Raw genomic sequence first — 18,846 nt, 5'->3', positions numbered from 1 at the left:
TAACTTCAGCCATAATAACTTTTTGAAAATTGCCCTTACAGTAAGGTCTACTGGAACGTTTACTGTGCCGATTTAATTGTTTTTACATTTGTCACATCTAAAACTTTGATATCTATGTAAGAAAATACATGCACTTATATCTAAAGCTAAAGATTATTCTGTGGCTACCTACTGTGGACAAACTTTATTAGATATTGGATTATAAGGCTATTTATAGGCAGAAAATACTTTTACACATAGCAGTAAATTTGCATATAAAATTATTTCAAAATAGATGAAACTATTTCAGTAGGAATATTTTTCTAACAATTTTTATTCTGTCAGTAGTTTCTTCCCTTAGATTTTGTTACAGTAATAAATTTTGTGTTAAGTATGTTTTATTATTTTCAGCACAAAGCGTGTGGATCATTCAAATACAAGACTGGCTTCACAGCTTGATCGAAATCCAGGTTAGCTTTCTTAGTCTGATGTGGGTGGGGTTTTTGGAGTCTTGTTGGGTAGGGTCAGGTTTTTTTAAGAGTGGTAGTTTGTCAAATGGCTTTCATAGGATTCAAGATCAGTTTGCCCTCTGATCTTCTCCAACCTACCCAGCCTTTCTGTTGTTCTGTCTACTGTGTTCTCCTCCCATCATCTCTCGCTTGCTTTATTCCTTAAACACTCCTGTAGGTTTTTCTTTCTTTCCCCCTATCTTTGTGTGTCTGTGTTACTTTTTTATTTATAATCATAGTATACATTAAGCTGTTTTGATTTTTATTCTTCTTAAGTAATTAAAATAAGCCAAACATTAGACAAGGGTGTCTCAATGTCATGGTGATGAGACTGGTACAACAGTCATTACTGGGATACTTCTGTGCTCATTGGCTTTGCACTTTATTATGTGGAATAGATTGATGGGAGATGCATGACTGGAACTGAAGGAATAATTTGGAAAGTGGAGGAGTAACTAAGAAGGGGAAAAAAATTGATCACAAATACTAGAAGTCTCCTAGCATACTTTTGGAGTAGTTAAAAACGTGGGGGTGTTGGGGTGGAGAATGACCTTGAAACAACGTTGCTGTTAGGTGTCTGATTCAATGTGAAGTGATAATTGACATTCAAGCTTGATGTTTTTCTGCAGTTTCAGATAATAACCCAAACTATCTTCTTGCAGGTTCAGATGATAACAACCTGAATTCAATCTTCTATGAACATTTAACACGTTCCCTTCAGCACAGCCTATGTGGAGACTTGTTGTTGGGTCGGTGGGGAAACTATAGTACTGGGGACTGCTTCATCCTAGCCTCTGACTACCTCAATGCACTTGTACACCTTATAGAGATAGGAAATGGCTTGGTCACCTTCCAGCTGAGGGGGCTTGAATTCAGAGGTGAGTGTGTTACACTCTCTTAACTGTCTGTACTAAAAAGTAGACTTCTGCTTTGGAAACTCGAGTTATTTTCAGTTCCATCCTGTAAATTAATTGCTTTGAAAATGGGCTTCAGGGCCTCTTTATGCCCCCATCACTTGTGAGGAAAATAGCTTGCTCTAGCAGAGTTGATGCTAAGTCTCTTTTTCCATTTTACTGTGACATGGATACCATAATGGATTCTTACAGACACCAAACTAAAACGTGATCCTAGAGTGGTAAATTAAGCTATCCAAAGCTTTTGTGTTCATTGACAGATAGTTCACTTTGCAATACAGAAACATAACTGGAGATGCATTGTATTCTAAACCCTTCTTAAACACAAGTCAACATTAAAGTGATCATATGAAGTGTTTAACTCTTTCTTCTTTTATCTATTTTTCTCCAAAGGAACTTATTGCCAGCAACGAGAAGTAGAGGCCATCACTGAAGGTGTAGAGGAAGATGAAGGTTTTTGTTGCTGTGAACCAGGCCACCTTCCTCACATGCTTTCCTTTAATGCTGCTTTTGGGCAGCGTTGGCTGGCTTGGGAAGTGCTTGTGACAAAGTATGTTCTGGAGGGTTATAGTATCACTGACAACAGTGCAGCTTCCATGCTTCAAGTCTTTGATCTCCGGAAAATTCTCACCACTTACTATGTGAAGGTATGATTTGGATCAGTACAACCTTTGGGGGCAGCTGGGCTGGGTTACATTTTGGAGCTCTGTGATGTCTTGAATATCTAATGTCTTCCATATGAGGATTGTAGACTGTGATACAAATGATAGACATATGAACACCTTCAGCAAAGGAAGACAGAGTTTGCTGTACTGATGATTACTTGATACTCTGGTGCATGAGCAGGATCATGACCCTATAGTGTAGAACAGAGAGAGGACGCTTTCTAGCTGAAGCTGGCATAGAAACTTGAAAGCTGTTACCCAAATGTAATAGCTCTGTTGTAAATGAAAAGTTAAATAGTGTGTTTCTCTTAGGAAGTCAAGATGTTTCAGTCTTCAAAAGCTGTCCAAACCCATCCTTGTTTAAAAATAAATAAATAAAAGGCCCTGCCCTTCAGTTGTAAGAGGACTTGAGGCCTCAGAATCCCTTCAGATAATCGTTTACTGAGATCTTTCATAAGCTACTCTCCTTTAGAGAGGGAAATATTTCAACATGAAAATTTTCGCAAGATACTTATTCACACACAAGTTGTGTGGTTCCCCCCTCCAAACACATGGGTGTTAAACTATCTTGTCTTTTAGTAGCATTTGAATTCTTTAGAAATTTAGTATCTAGGTCTCCATGTTAACTACATAAAAATTGCTATGTATTTGTCTGTTTTCCTGCAAAATTACAGTGAGAGTCCTGTCCCATCCTTTTTTCCTTTCTTTATTCATTCAGTGCATGCTTCAGAAATCTTGATGGTCTTTGAAAAATGCACTTGTATACAAACCTGTATTGTGGCTTCTGTGCAAATTTGTTGCTTCTGTGAGCTAAATAAATGGTACTGTGTATCAGTTTGTTCATTACAGGAAAATAATGGAAATGAGTTGAAACAATCGACACTGCTGACTTTTTTTTAATTGCAAAATACTGACTCATATTTTTAATGACTACTGTTTCAGGGGATCATTTATTATGTCACAACATCTCCCAAGCTAGAGGAATGGTTAGCTAATGAGACCATGCAGGAAGGACTGCGGTTGTGCACAGACCGCAATTATGTTGATGTAGACCCAACATTTAACCCCAATATTGATGAGGATTATGACCACCGTCTAGCAGGGATCTCGAGAGAGAGTTTCTGTATGATATATTTGAACTGGATAGAATACTGCTGCTCTCGAAGAGAAAAGGTAAGTATGAGCGTGTGAGGAAAGCCATTTGCTATTCTACAGTGGTCTCTTTTTTTTCCCCTGTTGGTTTGACTTACAGGCTGGTTTAATATTTTTTTTTTTAATAAAGTTTTATATCTGAAATATTAATTTATAATTTACAGATTTTGATCTTCTACTCCTGAAATATGAATTTAAATAAATTCTCTAAGTAGTGTATGATTGAACCTGTTCATAAATGAATTGTCATTTACCAACTCAGATGAATTGAATCTTAGGCATTTATCTACATACAAAAGGGTATGTTTATATAATTGATGTTTTGTGCTTAGATGTCAGTGTTTACAAATCAACCCAAACTAAAACCTCCAAAAACCCAATTACCTGTTGCCAGCTTATAAGACTGACCACTTCTTTCTTAGTGGACATACTATACCACTCCTTTGGACCACTGTGATAAAGATCATCCCGTATTCAACTCTCTTTTCCTCTCTAAATCCTTCCATCTTTTGAATAAAAACATAAGTATGTTTGTAGAGGAATGCCTTCACTTCTTACTGTTTATGAAAAAGCTATGTTGTGTAGTCAAAATAGTGTTGCCTTTGCGAATAATCAGAAATTGATTGAGATTAAAGAGACAGAAATATAGTTGGAATGTATGTGTTTAATGAAGGATCTGACACTTGAGAGTTTTTTACTTTGGAGGTAAAAGACTAATTAGAAGCTCATTTTAATGGTGTAAGATTTAGTGTTCTGCAGTCAAATGGCAGACAACAGCCGAATAAAATTAATTCTCTCCATCATGGTCTTGTGAAATATTTTGTGTAGGTATTAAAAATTGAGTTTACCCTAATAAAGCTACTACTGGCTTTGAGCTGAGGATGAGTTTTCCCCAAATAAAGATGTAATCCAGAGAAGTTTTTTGTTAACTCAGATTTATATAATACTAACCAGTAAGTGAGAAATCACTTTATTCACTAAAAATATTTTTGTCTTAACCCCATAATTTTGCTTATCAACAGTTTGCATACAAGATACACAGTATCCATGAGTAATGTTGCACGCATCTGTTTAGCTTACAATTTACTTCAAATATAGTATGTGTGTGTCTGCCTTTACAAGTATTCTACATAATTGCAAAACTTCTAAAAAAAGAATTCCTATTGAAAGTCTGAGCAAGGATAACTAGTGTTGTAGGTACATAAGCATGCTTAAATTTGTGTACCTGTGTATGCGTTTGGGTCTTTTTACTCCTCCTGGCAGAACAGGTTTTCTGTGGTGACTTCTTTAGTCCGTTCACCTGAATATTCTTTTCTCTTTTCTTACTACAAGCCACTGGATTCAAGTAAAGATTCACCCCTGGTGACATTGTGTTATGGACTGTGTGTTCTAGGGCGGAGAGCATTGGGAACAGCTTCACATCATATGTCTAGGTAATAAAATACTGTTGTTGTAAGCTTCCCTTCCTCAAAATCCCTCTGGGTTCCTAGGTTAGGTATTAGACGAGTACCTCTTCATAAAAGAAACAGGTATTTAATGTCATGTCTCCTTAAACTGCACAAATATGCATTGCAACTTGTCTTCATTATAACAGCCAGCGAAATGTAACCAAAGAAGAGCAAATGAGGGAGAACTTGAATTTGAGCATTTTGTTTTATTGAACTAACGCAAGGAGAGAATTCTGGAAGGATCAATTATAACTGATGAAAAAAAACCCTAGTTCTATAAGTAAGCTCCATTTCCTGCTCTGCATATGTACCCTATATGGAAAAAGGGGGAAGAGGACAGCTTCTTAAAATGAAGAATATACGTGTCTTGATGGAAGTCAAATCAGACCCTTATAAGTTTCACAGTTTAGCTGGCTCTGTGGGAGGCAGTTGTGTTTTGTACAAATCTCCTTCAGCTCAACTCTGTCATCATATGGCAACCTCTTTCTCACAGGCTGACAACCTCAACTTACTTTAGAAAGCCAATGTAAAATATAGTTGTATGTTTCAGGAAATCACAAGGTGATTAAAAAGAAAATAAAAAGAAGCTTAATTGAACATGGAAGCTATTGGTCAGCTGGGTGCCAGCTGTGAAACTTGTTTTACTTCACTTCCAGGGAAACTGTTGACTGATTCTTCTAAGTACCAGCCAATTGACCCCTGAAGGTCCTGTGGATATGCAGTCACAAGAGTGATCAGAGCATATTTTATTTTTTCACTCTTATCTTAGTAAAAGGAAACAATGCCTTTAAGCATGCGGAAGTTGTCAGGATTTTTATTCTGTACTCAAGCATGCACAATTGAAGCTACACGTCTTCCTCAACTGGTCCATTGTGGTGTTATATTTCCTGAAAAGTATTCTGGAGATTTTTAAAGAGAAGCCAGTCAGGCATTCCTCACAGTGTTCCTGTTTACTTTAGTCTGTGTAAATAGTCTGTTGCACATGTGGCTTATTCATTACCTGTCTCGTGCATGTGGACATCTTGTGTCCAAGCTTTGCTCACACACACACTGTTAGTCATATGTTCTCTTCTCCCTGACTTATCCTGTAAGCTATCTTTATAGAGAAGAATTGTCTACCTTTCTGTACAGCTCAGTATTTTCTGCTCTTGTCAGTCATGATAATTGTAAATATGTTTATATTTCTGTTAATATTTGGGCTGTTCTCTTTTTTTTTTTCCCCTTCTTAACAGTAATCTGGAATCCTTCTTGTATGGCCTGCACGCCCTATTTAAGGGTGACTTCCGTATATCTTCAATTAGAGATGAATGGATCTTTGCTGACATGGAATTGCTGAGGAAAGTAGTGGTTCCTGGAATACGGATGTCACTGAAGCTACATCAGGTGAGAGATTACCCAGGAAGATGTGTCCAGTTCTTTTTATTTCTGTGCATTTGTTCTTTTAAAAATAAGTGGCTTGGAGGCAGTAAAAAGAGGAAAAGAATAAAAAGCCATGTGATAGAGATGGACAGCTGAAAATGAGGGGGTATCATGTCTTGTCTTTTGTTTTATTATAGCTCATGTGGAAGGTGATACAGAGGAAAAAGGAATGCAGTTGATGCTTAGAGCTTGAAAATTGCATCAACTGTAGATCAGAGAACATGTCAAGCCCTGTTTCATACCCATCTAGAGATAATTCCCTTATGAGCAGCCTCTCTGATAGTTTCCCCTCCCTCTTACACTCTCCACATATATGTGATCAGTTATCATGCCATTCAAAGTTGCACACCCCTCTCCTTCAATGGGAGTTGGTTTTCTTGTTTGTTTTTTTCTTTTCTTTGAAGTATTGTAGTGACAGAGACTTTAGCATTAATCATTGATCCCATCAGTAAGGTTTCAGGTGAGAATGAGGTTGCCTTTCAGTAAGCTGAAATTGGAGTTGGTCTTTATAGTGAAGTGAGGGTAAAGATAGACAATCTCAAATTCTGTCCAGTGCATCTATTAACTAGGCTCAGCAAGTTCAAGAAAGTATGTACCAAGTGATAAGCACTCTGAGGGGGGCGGGGGGAAAGTGTTGGTACTCTAGAAGAACAGATTACTTGAAAATCATATTAAGTAGGCAGATAGTTGAACTTTTTCGATAATAATTAAAGTTTCTTTTTTTGTCTTCATTACAGAGTCTAGAAGTCCCCCAAAGGTAGCAGTGGTTGAATAAATTCTTTCATGTAAACAAACTGCCTAAATTCAGCAGAATGCATATGTTAGGACTACATGTAGCAAAGTGGAATAATTACAAAATCATTGTTGAAACCAGCAGAGATACCACTTCAGCAATTCTGAAGTGTTCTCAGTGTATTTGGGTTACTGTGCACAATGGGCTTGAATTCAGAGAATGAAAAGTGACAAAAATACAAATATCTCTAACAGTAAAATATGTTTTTTTTCTGAACATTATTAATCCGTAAAAGGCGACTTTAGTCACTGGAAGCGCAGTAGCATATCAAGGGTTCAGCCAGTGTTGGAAATTTAGCTATTAACAACTATCCTTTTTTAACCAGAAAGTAGTGTGACCTGGTACTGAATTGAACATACACATTTTGTGTGTATTTGACTGGCAGAAATGTAAGTTGTCTGATAGTATCTGATGCTGAAATAGTCTGTCATCAAGTACTAATGTGAACTTTTTAATACAAACTACAGATAAATCTTACTGGTTTTCTTCCTATTGCTATTTTCATATAGTAGAGTCTCAGTAAAGCACTGGTAATTCACTTAAGTGGTTTTTACAGTTGGAGACTTGTGGATAAGTAAAGAAGCTAAAATTAAAATGCTTCTGCAGGCAATATAAATAGATATAAATCTAGTGTAAAATTCAACTGGAATCAATAACAGGCAGGTCATTCCAATCATTTTGGTTTTAAGTTAAAAAAAGAAGGCAAATACAAGCAAACAACTAATCTGTTGGAAAAGCAGTCACCTTTACCTATGTTCTTTAGTAGGTATCTGATATTTTTTGTTGTCTTTGTAATGCATTGAGCCTTTCAAGAGTTTGAGGTGTGAAATATTTTATTTTTTGATGTAGTTACATCTGAAATGTTAATCATATCTTACTGAACATCTGTTCTTGGAAATAGGATCACTTCACTTCTCCAGATGAATATGACGATCCCTCTGTCCTTTATGAAGCCATAACAACCCATGAAGAAAATCTGGTTATAGCACATGAAGGGGACCCTGCTTGGCGGAGTGCAGTTCTTTCCAATTCTCCCTCTCTCCTTGCTCTGCGTCACGTGATGGATGATGGCACCAATGAATATAAAATCATTATGCTGAATAAACGGTATCTCAGTTTCAGGGTCATTAAGGTGAGCTTTGTGCACGCTCCACAATGTGACAATATGTTGTGGTGTATTTCAGTAACTACACCGAACTGCTACTTCAACTCAAATCGTTACTTACTTATTACTGATCTGTCATTGCTAGGGCTACTTCTTCTCATATAGTGGAAGTATTTAATCAGAAGATCAGGTCTCATCCCATTCTTAGATTTGCTTTATTTGCACTGTTGCAGCCTGTGTCCCTAAATTCAGCCTTTTAAAGAAGTGAATATGAATGCTTACCATTCTGCAGTGTGGTATTGCGTATGCTCACAAAGGCCTAGCTTTAACAAAGCAGTCATCACACACTCATTGTTTCACTTTCTGACACAGTCTTTCTGCTTGGCTTTTGCAGGTGAATAAGGAGTGTGTGCGTGGCCTGTGGGCAGGACAGCAGCAGGAACTTGTCTTCCTGCGTAATCGTAATCCAGAAAGAGGAAGTATCCAAAATGCAAAACAAGCTCTGAGGAACATGATCAACTCCTCTTGTGACCAGCCAATTGGATACCCAATCTATGTGTCACCTTTGACTACTTCCTATTCAGATAGTCATGAACAGCTGAAGGAGATTCTCGGGGGAGCTATCAGCTTAGGAAACATCAGAAACTTCATAGTGTCTACATGGCACAGGTGAGCTGAGGAAATGAGTTCTTATTAGTATATGTTAATGCTTTCATAACCCGTTAACTAGCCTTGTACGTGCCAAACATGGCATAATTTATAATATTCAGTCACATAAAAATAAAGAAGCCTTGACTTCAGGCACATCTGTAGCATATGGCAGTTGGTTTTGATACAGGAATAATCTTCAAGGCATGTAAGTAATATGCCACAAACAATGTAAATGAGAGCTCAGAAAAAACAGGACAAAATCGAGATGCAAGGTTCTCATGTCAGCTCTGATAATGAGAGATGATACAACTTCTGTATCTTTTTCAGTACCATTACTTTTGCAGTCTTAATACCATTTTACAGATTCAGGACTATTTCATAGGGTTCCTGCCTGGCAGGTATTTAGCGTGCAAGTGTCGATATTAATGTTGTTAGGGTATGCTCATACACAGTAACACAATCTTTAGCTGTTGTTCAGAATTTCATGAGTGTTTATAAATATTCTGTATGTCAGAGCCAGAATGAGTAACTGGAGTGATAATAATATAATCCTCCCTCCACTTGACCCCTCAGTAGCGCAATACAGACTCTTGCTGTGGTGTGTTTTAATAGGTCATGAGAACTTCTACTGCACTTCTGGCCCCATTATGACTGTGGCTCCAAAAGCAACAGTGGCAGCTGTGTGTGGCATTCAGAATTGCGTGTCCCAGTTCTTACTAGTTTCAGGAGCTGGCGCCACAGCTGGAACAGTCCTGTAGCTGTTCTAGTGGTCATACTTACACTAAAACATCTACAGCACATCAAACCAGAATGTGCTTCACCCCAGAATACACCATACTTACTACAGTCTGTGTGATGGTCTTCTGTCACCATCTGCTTGTCTGACATGTGGATAGAATAACAGGTGAAAGTATGACACACAGTATTTGGATCCAAGCTGTGTATGCTTCAGGATTCTGAATCCCAGGGGCAAATGAAATTGGGAAGGAGTACTCAGTGTATTTGAGTGTGACAGAAAGAAAAGAATAATAAAACGTAGCAATTGAAGGGAGGAGGAATGTGTTGTGTTTTTTGCATCCATCTGAAGTTCATTAATGCAAACAGTGTGGTGAAAAGCCTGTATGGTTATATACACTGGAAAATGTTGGCTAAGCTACTGTCTGAATGCTCAAAATTCACACTAGAATTTTATTCCAATAATTGCAATGCATGTTTCAAACAACTGTGAGTACATTACTGAAGGTAACAAGAAACCAACTATGTCAAAAATACCAACCAACCAAAACACATTTTCTTCCTGCTCATCTGAATAGACAACAATTTTACAGTATAAGAATATATGTACAACAGGTCTGTTAAGGAGCATAAGTTTTACTGAACTATTACAGAAGAACCAGAATGTTCTATCAGCATTTTATATTTAGAATTTTATCACTTCGTTGTGCTTCAAAGGTGGCTTGATTTTTTTTTTTAAAAGCTATTTTGTATGAGCATTTGGCTTGTTATAAGTTACTGTTATTTGAATAGCTGTCATGAAGAAAATTGCAGTCTCTTAGAAAACAGCATTTATATTTGCAAAGCATGTTCTGAGAAAATAAAGTCAAGTTTTAGCTGATTTTAGGGAATGCTGTAGGTTGTGCTAACTAAAGCCTGTCATCATAAAGCATTTCTTAGAGTCTTGGTGATTTGGAGGCCTGACTTAGTGTGTCAATTGCGTGTGTTTTCAGGCTAAGGAAAGGCTGTGGAGCTGGCTGCAATAGCGGTGGAAATATTGAAGATTCAGATGCTGGAGGTGGAGCTTCTTGCACAAGTAACAATCCAACTATCAATGAGTCACAAGGCAGCATGTCGCAAGGAGGAGGGAATGCAACTACAGGGCAGGGACCTGGAGCAGTACAGCACCCTCCTGTTTCAGCTCATCCCACAACTCTTCCTGCAGCTCATCCACCAACTCATCCCTCCACTCTGGGTAAAGTTAAAATAAAACAAAGCAACCATTTTATACAAGTACAATCCTGTAGCCAGAACTGGCTTTTCAGTTCTTTGGATCAGGCCTAAGTTAAATCAAACAAAAGTGACTTGGTTATGTAGTGTTAACACCTGTTGGATTAATCTCAAACTACAGTGCTGTTATGCAATACAAGGTTTCCAAACACAGATTTGAGCAATAGGGGTATAGTTGTGCTGGCAAAATAGATTAAGTAACTTTTTATAACACCTCTTTTCACTTCTGTTGTATTGCCTGCAAATGCTAAACTTACTATTTTTTGTGAATGTCTTTATATTTCTTATTTATACAGTGGAATGGATTCTCTATTTCCATAATATTTTAGCTGAATCCTATCCAAGAGTCCATAGTGATCTGTAGTTAGGGAGGTGATAAACAATAAAGCTGAGAGATTTCCAAACGCTGCCTTTACTCACAAAGATTAGAAAAGTGTATGTAGTTGAATGAACTTTTTTTTAAATGCAATATAATTAGGTCTGTCAGCTATGGAGACTTATCTACAAGTACTTAGTATAGGAAAAGCAATGACACCAGTGCTCATAAACTGCAATTCCTGCTTTCACTTTAAGTGTATTAAGTATTTTTGAACTTGTCTAAGAACAGCTTTTGCTCTAACAAATTTTCTGACTCAATCTTTGAACATCCAGTCAAGCATAATAAGAAAGAGTATTTAGCAGTTTGAAACATGGACATATCTACCCGCCTTAATGCCTTAAGTATGGGAAACTTAAGTGTTAATATCAAGAAGCAAATTGTTAATGTGGGAAGAGCAAGGCTGAAGCATTTTTCAAGGTACTTGTCTTGCAGGGATTGTGAATTGAACAGAGTATGAAATTCCAAGATGAGATGAATGGGATGTATTCAGATGCTCTGCTATATGCAATACAATGGAGGTCTTCTGCAGTGCAGCTGTTTCAGATGATGTTGATTAGACCCATCAGTTTTGTATCTAGATGCTAAAAACATTTGTGTGTTGGCAATCTAATGTGTGTGGGAGGCTGTACCAAACTCTCCTGATTCTGTATCTTTTACTTTTAGGCACCAGTCACAGCTCTCACTCTGTGCAGTCAAGCCTTGTCAGACATTCCCCTGCCCGTGCCTCAGTAGCTAGCCATTCATCTTATTGCTACGGCAGTCGTCATTCATCTCTTCGCACATCCACAACAGGCTTTGTGCCTTGTCGGCGCTCTTCCACCAGTCAGATATCCCTTCGTAACCTCCCATCATCCATCCAGTCCCGCCTATCTATGGTGAACCAAATGGAACCTACTGGCCAGACTGGGGTCAGCGCGCAGCATGGACTGCCCTCTTCTAGCAGCTCCAGCCAAAGCATCCCAGCCTGTAAACAGCATGCCCTTGTGGGCTTTCTAGGGACAGAAGGAGGGAATAATGCACCTGAAACTCAGTCAGGTGGTAATGCAAGCCCTGCAAATCAAATGCAAGCCAAAAAGGATGACGTTATTTACAGAATCCAGGTGAATAGTCCAGAAAAACAAATTAACCTACGCTTCCACGTGCTTTTGTTAGTGTTACGTTGTATGTTGTTAAAATCACTACTTTTGAATGCACACGCAGTCTGGAAGGTCTCAGCATACAACTATTGTGCAGTTACGTTGGGAGAACTGACATGAGGAAAAGGTTTTCTGGACAACCGGCTGTCCTGCATGCTTAGACATCCTTGTTTACATTACTTACATGTTTTGCTGTAGTGCAGCTTTGAGAATGTCAGCTGAACAGGGGTTCCACTCATACTTAGTTTGCCTTTATTCATTACAATGTGTAAAGCTAAACAGCTTAATTTGCAGGCCAGAAAGCAACTAGCCTTTTTTCTTTTAAACCAGGTAGATTTTCCACAAAAGTAAGTGTAAAAATACTCTCATGTGTATGGATTCATTTTCATATGTATTCTTTGGTTATTGCCCCAAGTCTGGGTTTACTGAGCAGTAAACAGTACACCGGTGACTAAGTTAAATCATGGCAACCTTACTTGTTTTGTGAAAACCTAGAAATTGGTATTCCTGCTCTTCTAGCTTTTATTAGTCCCACATACACGTCTGGCAGGACCTTAGTGGGAAACATCAAGAAGGGTATTTAATAGGACAGATTATAACAAATGTGATTTCATCATTGATATCACCTCATTTTAGAGTAATCCCAAGTAAACTGCACCATAGTGGGAAAGCTAACATAAATTTTGCAGGTCTGTGCTTAGTAGCTTTTGTTTACAGGCAAGGACCCTTTAATGAAACCATTTAATTCCTCTGTGTAAGGAGGATACAGGCGAAGTTGGCGTGTGCCCTTGGATAGTGGGCATTATGCAGTTTTCTCTGTCCTTAAATAGGAAGAAGTTTTCAGGAGTTTTCTCCTGCTGCCCCTGTGGAAAGGCCAGTTTACTCCAAAACACGGGGTGGGTCTCAACTAACCATGCTAGTAGATAAGTAATTCTTCAGCCTAACAGCAAATTCTCCAAGACCATGTTTCTTAGAGATGTTCTGTAAGAAGTGATAAGCCAGTTTTAAGAGCTTATCATCCCTTAACTTTTCCCTGCTACCGGACCATGTGCTGCCAATGCTGATGTGCCCTGCCATGAGCCAGTGTAACAACTGAAAGAAGGGGTGGGGAAGAAAACCAGAGCTGCTGCTTCAGACAGCAGTGAACTGGTATATTGTCAGCTGTGTCTGAAACCACAGTCTGATTTCCAAATTCTGTGCTCCTCAGGCTTTTTCCTAGCCTGGAGCTTGAGTTTCCAACATTGGAATTGGTCAGAAATCGCTTTCTGTGGGTTTAAGCCAGTTCTCTGGAAGTATGCAAAAGGTTGCAGTTTATCTGTTTCTTTTAAATTTTGGCTGAACTAACAGTCAAAACTCAATTCCTACTTATAGTTAATGGATCCCAGTCAAGTACTGGAAGGGATCAACGTGTCAAAAAGGAAAGAGCTGCAGTGGCCAGATGAGGTGATACGGCTAAAAGCTGGAAGAAACAGCTGGAAAGACTGGAGTCCTCAGGAAGGCATGGAAGGCCATGTAAGTTTTGCTTAGCTGACAAGCTACTTTTAAAAAGGCAGTGTCTTGATTCTATGGCAGTCTGCCTAGATGTCAAGGCCAAAGACACATGCAGTAGTGAGTTGGATCAGCAAGTCACTGTTGCTGGAAGAGCAGGTCTAGAATCCTAATTTGAAGCAGAGGAATATTTCTGCAGCTGTATCCAAAAGATTCAGGATGGTGATTCAGATGTCGCCCACCTCTCCTTCCTTGCCTTCTTCCAGCTCTTGTCATGAACTCTCAGGCATTGTGTTCATTCATCCAGCCTTCATTTTCTTTTCATTAAACTGTGAATCCTTGAGCAAATGTGGAAGGTCAATTTACCAACGAGTCCGTAATTGAATGGGTAACAGCATTTGTTGTTAAATTATTCTGATAAAAATAAAGTGAAGTAAGATTGTCTTTAGATGTCCCTATTATATAATAGGTATGTGATAGGTGTTTACTTTCATTTAAGAAGGAAATCTGCTCTAAGTAAAACCTGCCAAAAGCTGTGACTTTAAAGTCCATCCCCCTTTTTCCTCGGGGTGTTATCTGCATTTTATAAAAATTCACTGCATTAGTTAGAAAACTTACCTCCAACTTAGGCTCTCCTTAGGAGGAAAAATCACAGCTCTGTCTTGAGACTTGTTGGATATTACCAAGGCATAAGTTTTTTTAGACCTTTTTGTCTAAAAAGATGCTCCAGTGAGTATTCTTTCAGTGATAGTGAAAGGGAAGAATCACTGACATTGTGTCTGCATTGGTTCATTGATATAATTGTATTTGCATTTGGAATATGCTAGTTCTGACAGTTTGTGAGAATTTGCTTTGACTGCTTACCACAGTTGGAGGTGTTAGTTATAAATTGGATTCAGGGGCTGGATTTTGCTGTCTGAAAGTCCACATCACTGTGGATATATGTGCAAACTTCAAGTAAGAAATGGCAATATGCTGATAACAAGTTTATGCCAAAACTACTTCGATGTTATATGTATGTGAAGGAAGGGCCCTGGAAATAAATTCCTTCCACAAATAATTGTATCATAGTTGACAGTCCACTCTTAAGATAGTAGGCTTACCTTATAGGTAACACCTAGGAGTAGAATGCTGTAGTAAACATTCATAGTTATGTTGGGTTTAGACATTATACTTTTGGTGTTTCCTTATTAACTATTGCAGATCAAGAATGTCATAAAGATGGTGAATGTAAAGGGTTATATCAAAATGCATTTTGTTGCCTGTATCATTGGACATATTTCTCTCAGGAGTTCATGAGTGTATTTTGCAAATTGCAGCATGCTGACCTGTACAGTGATTGATGTTACACAAAGATTAAAACGAGGATTTCAAGGTCAGAGTAAGCTACTGTTCTGAATGCACCAGATTGTTCTTACATTCTGAAAGCACTGGGTTATCTTCTGTGTGATTAGGAGGAGAGGATTTAACTTGATGTTTCGGCTGCCTGTGGTTAAACTAGTATCAGTAAAGCCATTAGGTCTTAGGACAGTCTTCCCTTACTGATCCTGCAGCAGGCAGAAGTGATTCTTACCTGCTGAGATGCTGCTCATCAAGCAGTTTAGCAGCCAAAGCGTTATGTCAGTGCTCTCAGTATGAAGTTCAGCATTTTTCCTAACTTTGCTTTTTATTTTGCTGAGTATACAGTACAGTATATATAATGCAAAGATGTTATAGTAGTTCTTGAAGAAAATTAAATTTAGCAATCCTCTTTGTATTGTAGCTACTTCTTCCAGGACTTTGATTAAGGTATACTCTGCACTATCTTTCTGTGATACCTGACACTGGCATGCAGAAGAACCCTTTTCCCCCAAGAAATTATCACCTCTTAACTATCTAATGACATCATTTTGCATGTTAGCAGTCATTTATGAGCATCAAATAAATGTCAATCTGATAGAAGAGATGGTAAAACTGAGTGTGGGGGGACGGTTGCAGTGAGTTATAATCTATGTGCAACTTTTTGCATATACACAGTTTTTAAGGAGCCACGATATTGATGCCTTGGAGTCAGCCCTCAGCTACCTCAAAGGCACCAGTTGTAAGTTGGACAACAAGGATGTAGTACTTCTTGTACATGGTTTGTGTCTGGGGATAGAATATTCCTAGCCTCACTCGATACAGCAGCATAAAAAGGTTATCTGGACAGGTTTTGATGAAGGCAGATTTCAACAGGCCACGTAAATATCATGCTATTGCATCAAGCAAAGGGGAACTAAGGATGCCATGCTTCCATGGCTGAAATGCTCTCCCTGTGGATGCAGTGTAGCTCACATGCAGTGGATAAAGCTGAATCTTCTTCACTTGGTGTTAGAGAAATTGACAATTATCAGCTGGGTATAGTGAGGATTAAAAGGGTCTCTTGGATTTGATCTTGGAAGATGTAGATTACCTGTGGGGTTTTTGTCCTTTTTTCCCCACCTGTATCTTTAGGACTCTTGAAAACTGTACTATCCTGGGTTTTGTAAAAATTAACTTTATTTGCTTTTTACTGTACCTTGTCTTGAATTTAGGGTTCTTTTCCCACAACTGGCAAATTTGAGATAGTTCTGTGGAGCTGGCAATACTTAAACCTGTGTTACTGGAGCATCCTTGTGGTTCCTTTGGGGTACCCAGAGGTTAAGGGTGTATTTTTATGGAGGCAGCTGAGCAGACACATACAAGGTCGTGCAAGGGCCTGTATGGAAAAGGGACCTTCTGATGGTCAGTATCAGGCAGGATCCTTGGAAGCAGCTGATCAAAGTACCCTGAATTCTGTAGATGCAAGTGAGTATGGGGCAGTAGTTTGTGGCACTATTTCTGAAACCCTTCGTATTTCTAGTATTTTTTCAATTTAAATTATCTTTGAACAGTTTAATTTAAAAGATCAACCTTGAATTCAGAGTGAGTAGGGAACAAAATTAGGGGAAGAAATTTGACTTAGTGGAGATGGTAGTTTACACCTAACTCCTGATGAACTACAGTTCTGTGCTATTATGTGCTGCGCAGCACTGAAGCAATTTAAGACTATTACAGCTAGACCATCAAAATATCCCAAATCTGTACCTGTACACTTTTCTCAATTGTTATTCACTTTGCATGAACTGTTTGGTTCTGTTTTGGGTCAAACTATTTGCTCCTGCTGAAATTCACATTAAAGGCTGACTATTTACAGGTAAGCTGCAGATCTCCAAGAAGACTTCAATGAGTAGCTTAGCTGTGGGTATGCTGTCACTGAAAAATGAGCAACTAAGTCAGTGTAGCACTTACGTTATTGCTCTTTTTGCCCTGTAAGTGTCACGAATTATCAGCCGTAACTTTGATATGGCAGCTTTCCCTATGGAACTTATGTTTTATTTTACTTTTGTTTCCCCCCAGGTGATTCACCGCTGGGTGCCTTGCAGCAGAGATCCAAGTAGTCGGTCCCATATAGATAAAACCATCCTGCTGGTTCAAATCGAAGATAAATATGTTGCTGTTGTTGAAACTGGAGTCCTTGAACTTGGGGCTGAAGTGTAAATCTCTTTGAGACTGAAACTTCCCCTTCTGCAGTGGTTCAGAAGAGAGAAGGGTCCAGAAGAAGCAGCTCCCAGGACATGAAACTTTGGTCCAGTTGTAGGAAAGGACTTGAAACACAGATTTGTCTAAGTCCCTTTCCCCCAAATAAACAAGTGTAAGAAATTTTTTTAAGTTGTTAGCTGCTGAAGAAACATTTGCATGAAGGATAGATTTGTTGAGACATATCTTTTTTGTTTATAAATTTTGTTTATGCATTGCGTAATGCTTTAAATCAACAAACTTTTCAGTTCTAAGATCAGAGCACCTCATATTTTTCTAATTGTTTTGCCAAAAAAATGCCATGTCTTGTCACAGAGTGCGTGGAATTCATCCACCTTATTTTAAAGAAATTGACTACAAACCTTCAGTTTGGTGAAACAGTGTAAGGGTTTCAGGTGTGGCAAGAAGAGACTGAACAGATGTATAGATTCTTATTCCTTATGAGCTAAACATTAATGAGAACTGCACTAATTTTTTTACAGCAATGCACTAAAAACAACCCTGAGATTGCTGAGAACATTTATTTATATATATAAATATAAGTATATAAAATACCATTATTTAAATTGCCTTTGGGATTAATCCCCTCCCTCTCCATATACATGTTGATGGTAAGGGCTGTGCCATGGGTTTGGTTCTATGTTCTGTATTTCGTACAAGTGCATTTGCTGCATCCTCTTCACAATAAATGGTAAAATAACAAATACGTAGAAAAGCACCTGAGTATCCCTGTACTACATCAGACTCTACTGTGGTGGCAGTGGTACCTCAAATCTGTACAACATGTCTAGCTTTAAAGTAGACCCAAATATACTACCTTTCATCTGTCCTCCCTTCACTAGCCATGGCTACTTTGCTTCTTTACACCCAGAGCTGGCTATGTTGTTTCATTGGCTCTGCTCTGGCAGAGACAGTTGTTTGAGTTTTGTAGGGGGAGGTGCTGGTCCGTGATTACTTCATGGATGCTTGAAGGTTTTTTTGATTCCATCCAATTTAAAAAGAAGAAACAGCAACAACAAAACCCAGAAAAACCAAAACAGAAAAAAACGTAACAAAAACTTGACTTCAGCTTTTAAAGAGCTTTTATAGAAGGCACAGCCCTAAACTTGTATCACTTTTACCACCTTGCCTTTTCTTTCCCTTTAGTCTTCATTCTTTTCTATGACTTGAATTTTATTTTCTGTGATTATATATTCTATGTAAGTGTAATTTGAGTATTTATAACTGTGAAGTTGAATTATTCATGTGTTACATATCTTAGGTTTTATTGTATTTTTTTAAAAAGTGTGTATTCAGGGAAACAAGTAACTCAGAACTATCATGGGAGTGTGAGAGGGAAACTGGTTTGTTCTTGACTTGCAGTTCCTATGACTCACTTCTCTTAATCCGTAAGAAAGAAATGTACCTGTTGTGACTGTTTCCTGTTTCTGACCTGTAATTATGTAGGACTCTGTGGGGAAACTGCACACAGTCCTAGCTTTTGGGAGCAGCCATCTTCTTCCCAGTCACCTCTGCTTCTTTATATGTAACGTAACCGGAAGAGACTTCTGATACACCACAAGAGGTTATTTTAATTATTTCTCTGACATCAGAGAAACCTTGTCCATTGTGTACCTAATGTAAGTGTA

The 18,846-nt window shown here is 38.3% G+C and overlaps 1 protein-coding gene across 9 annotated transcripts in view; it reads left to right on the top strand.

Moving 5' to 3' along the window:
- Positions 1–18,637, top strand: part of PCNX1 (pecanex 1) — an 88,449-nt gene extending 69,812 nt beyond the window's left edge. For 7 of the 9 annotated variants that reach the window (XM_074909653.1, XM_074909659.1, XM_074909656.1 and 4 more), the window contains 12 exons: positions 391–449; positions 1,151–1,366; positions 1,796–2,049; positions 3,010–3,240; positions 4,552–4,652; positions 5,900–6,050; positions 7,781–8,011; positions 8,379–8,653; positions 10,363–10,604; positions 11,682–12,118; positions 13,526–13,666; positions 17,039–18,637. In XM_074909653.1, coding sequence (XP_074765754.1) covers positions 391–449; positions 1,151–1,366; positions 1,796–2,049; positions 3,010–3,240; positions 4,552–4,652; positions 5,900–6,050; positions 7,781–8,011; positions 8,379–8,653; positions 10,363–10,604; positions 11,682–12,118; positions 13,526–13,666; positions 17,039–17,179 — 2,479 coding nt within the window. In that variant the 3' untranslated portion in view covers positions 17,180–18,637. Of the gene's footprint in view, positions 1–390; positions 450–1,150; positions 1,367–1,795; positions 2,050–3,009; positions 3,241–4,551; positions 4,653–5,899; positions 6,051–7,780; positions 8,012–8,378; positions 8,654–10,362; positions 10,605–11,676; positions 12,119–13,525; positions 13,667–17,038 lie in introns of all 9 variants that reach the window. The other 2 variants (XM_074909654.1, XM_074909660.1) reach the window with 1 other exon arrangement.
- The last annotated feature ends 209 nt before the right edge of the window (positions 18,638–18,846 follow it).

The sequence above is a fragment of the Athene noctua genome, chromosome 6 (assembly GCF_965140245.1).
Source record: "Athene noctua chromosome 6, bAthNoc1.hap1.1, whole genome shotgun sequence".
Classification (NCBI taxonomy): Eukaryota; Metazoa; Chordata; class Aves; order Strigiformes; family Strigidae; genus Athene; species Athene noctua.
This window is presented reverse-complemented; position numbering and strand designations above follow the sequence as displayed.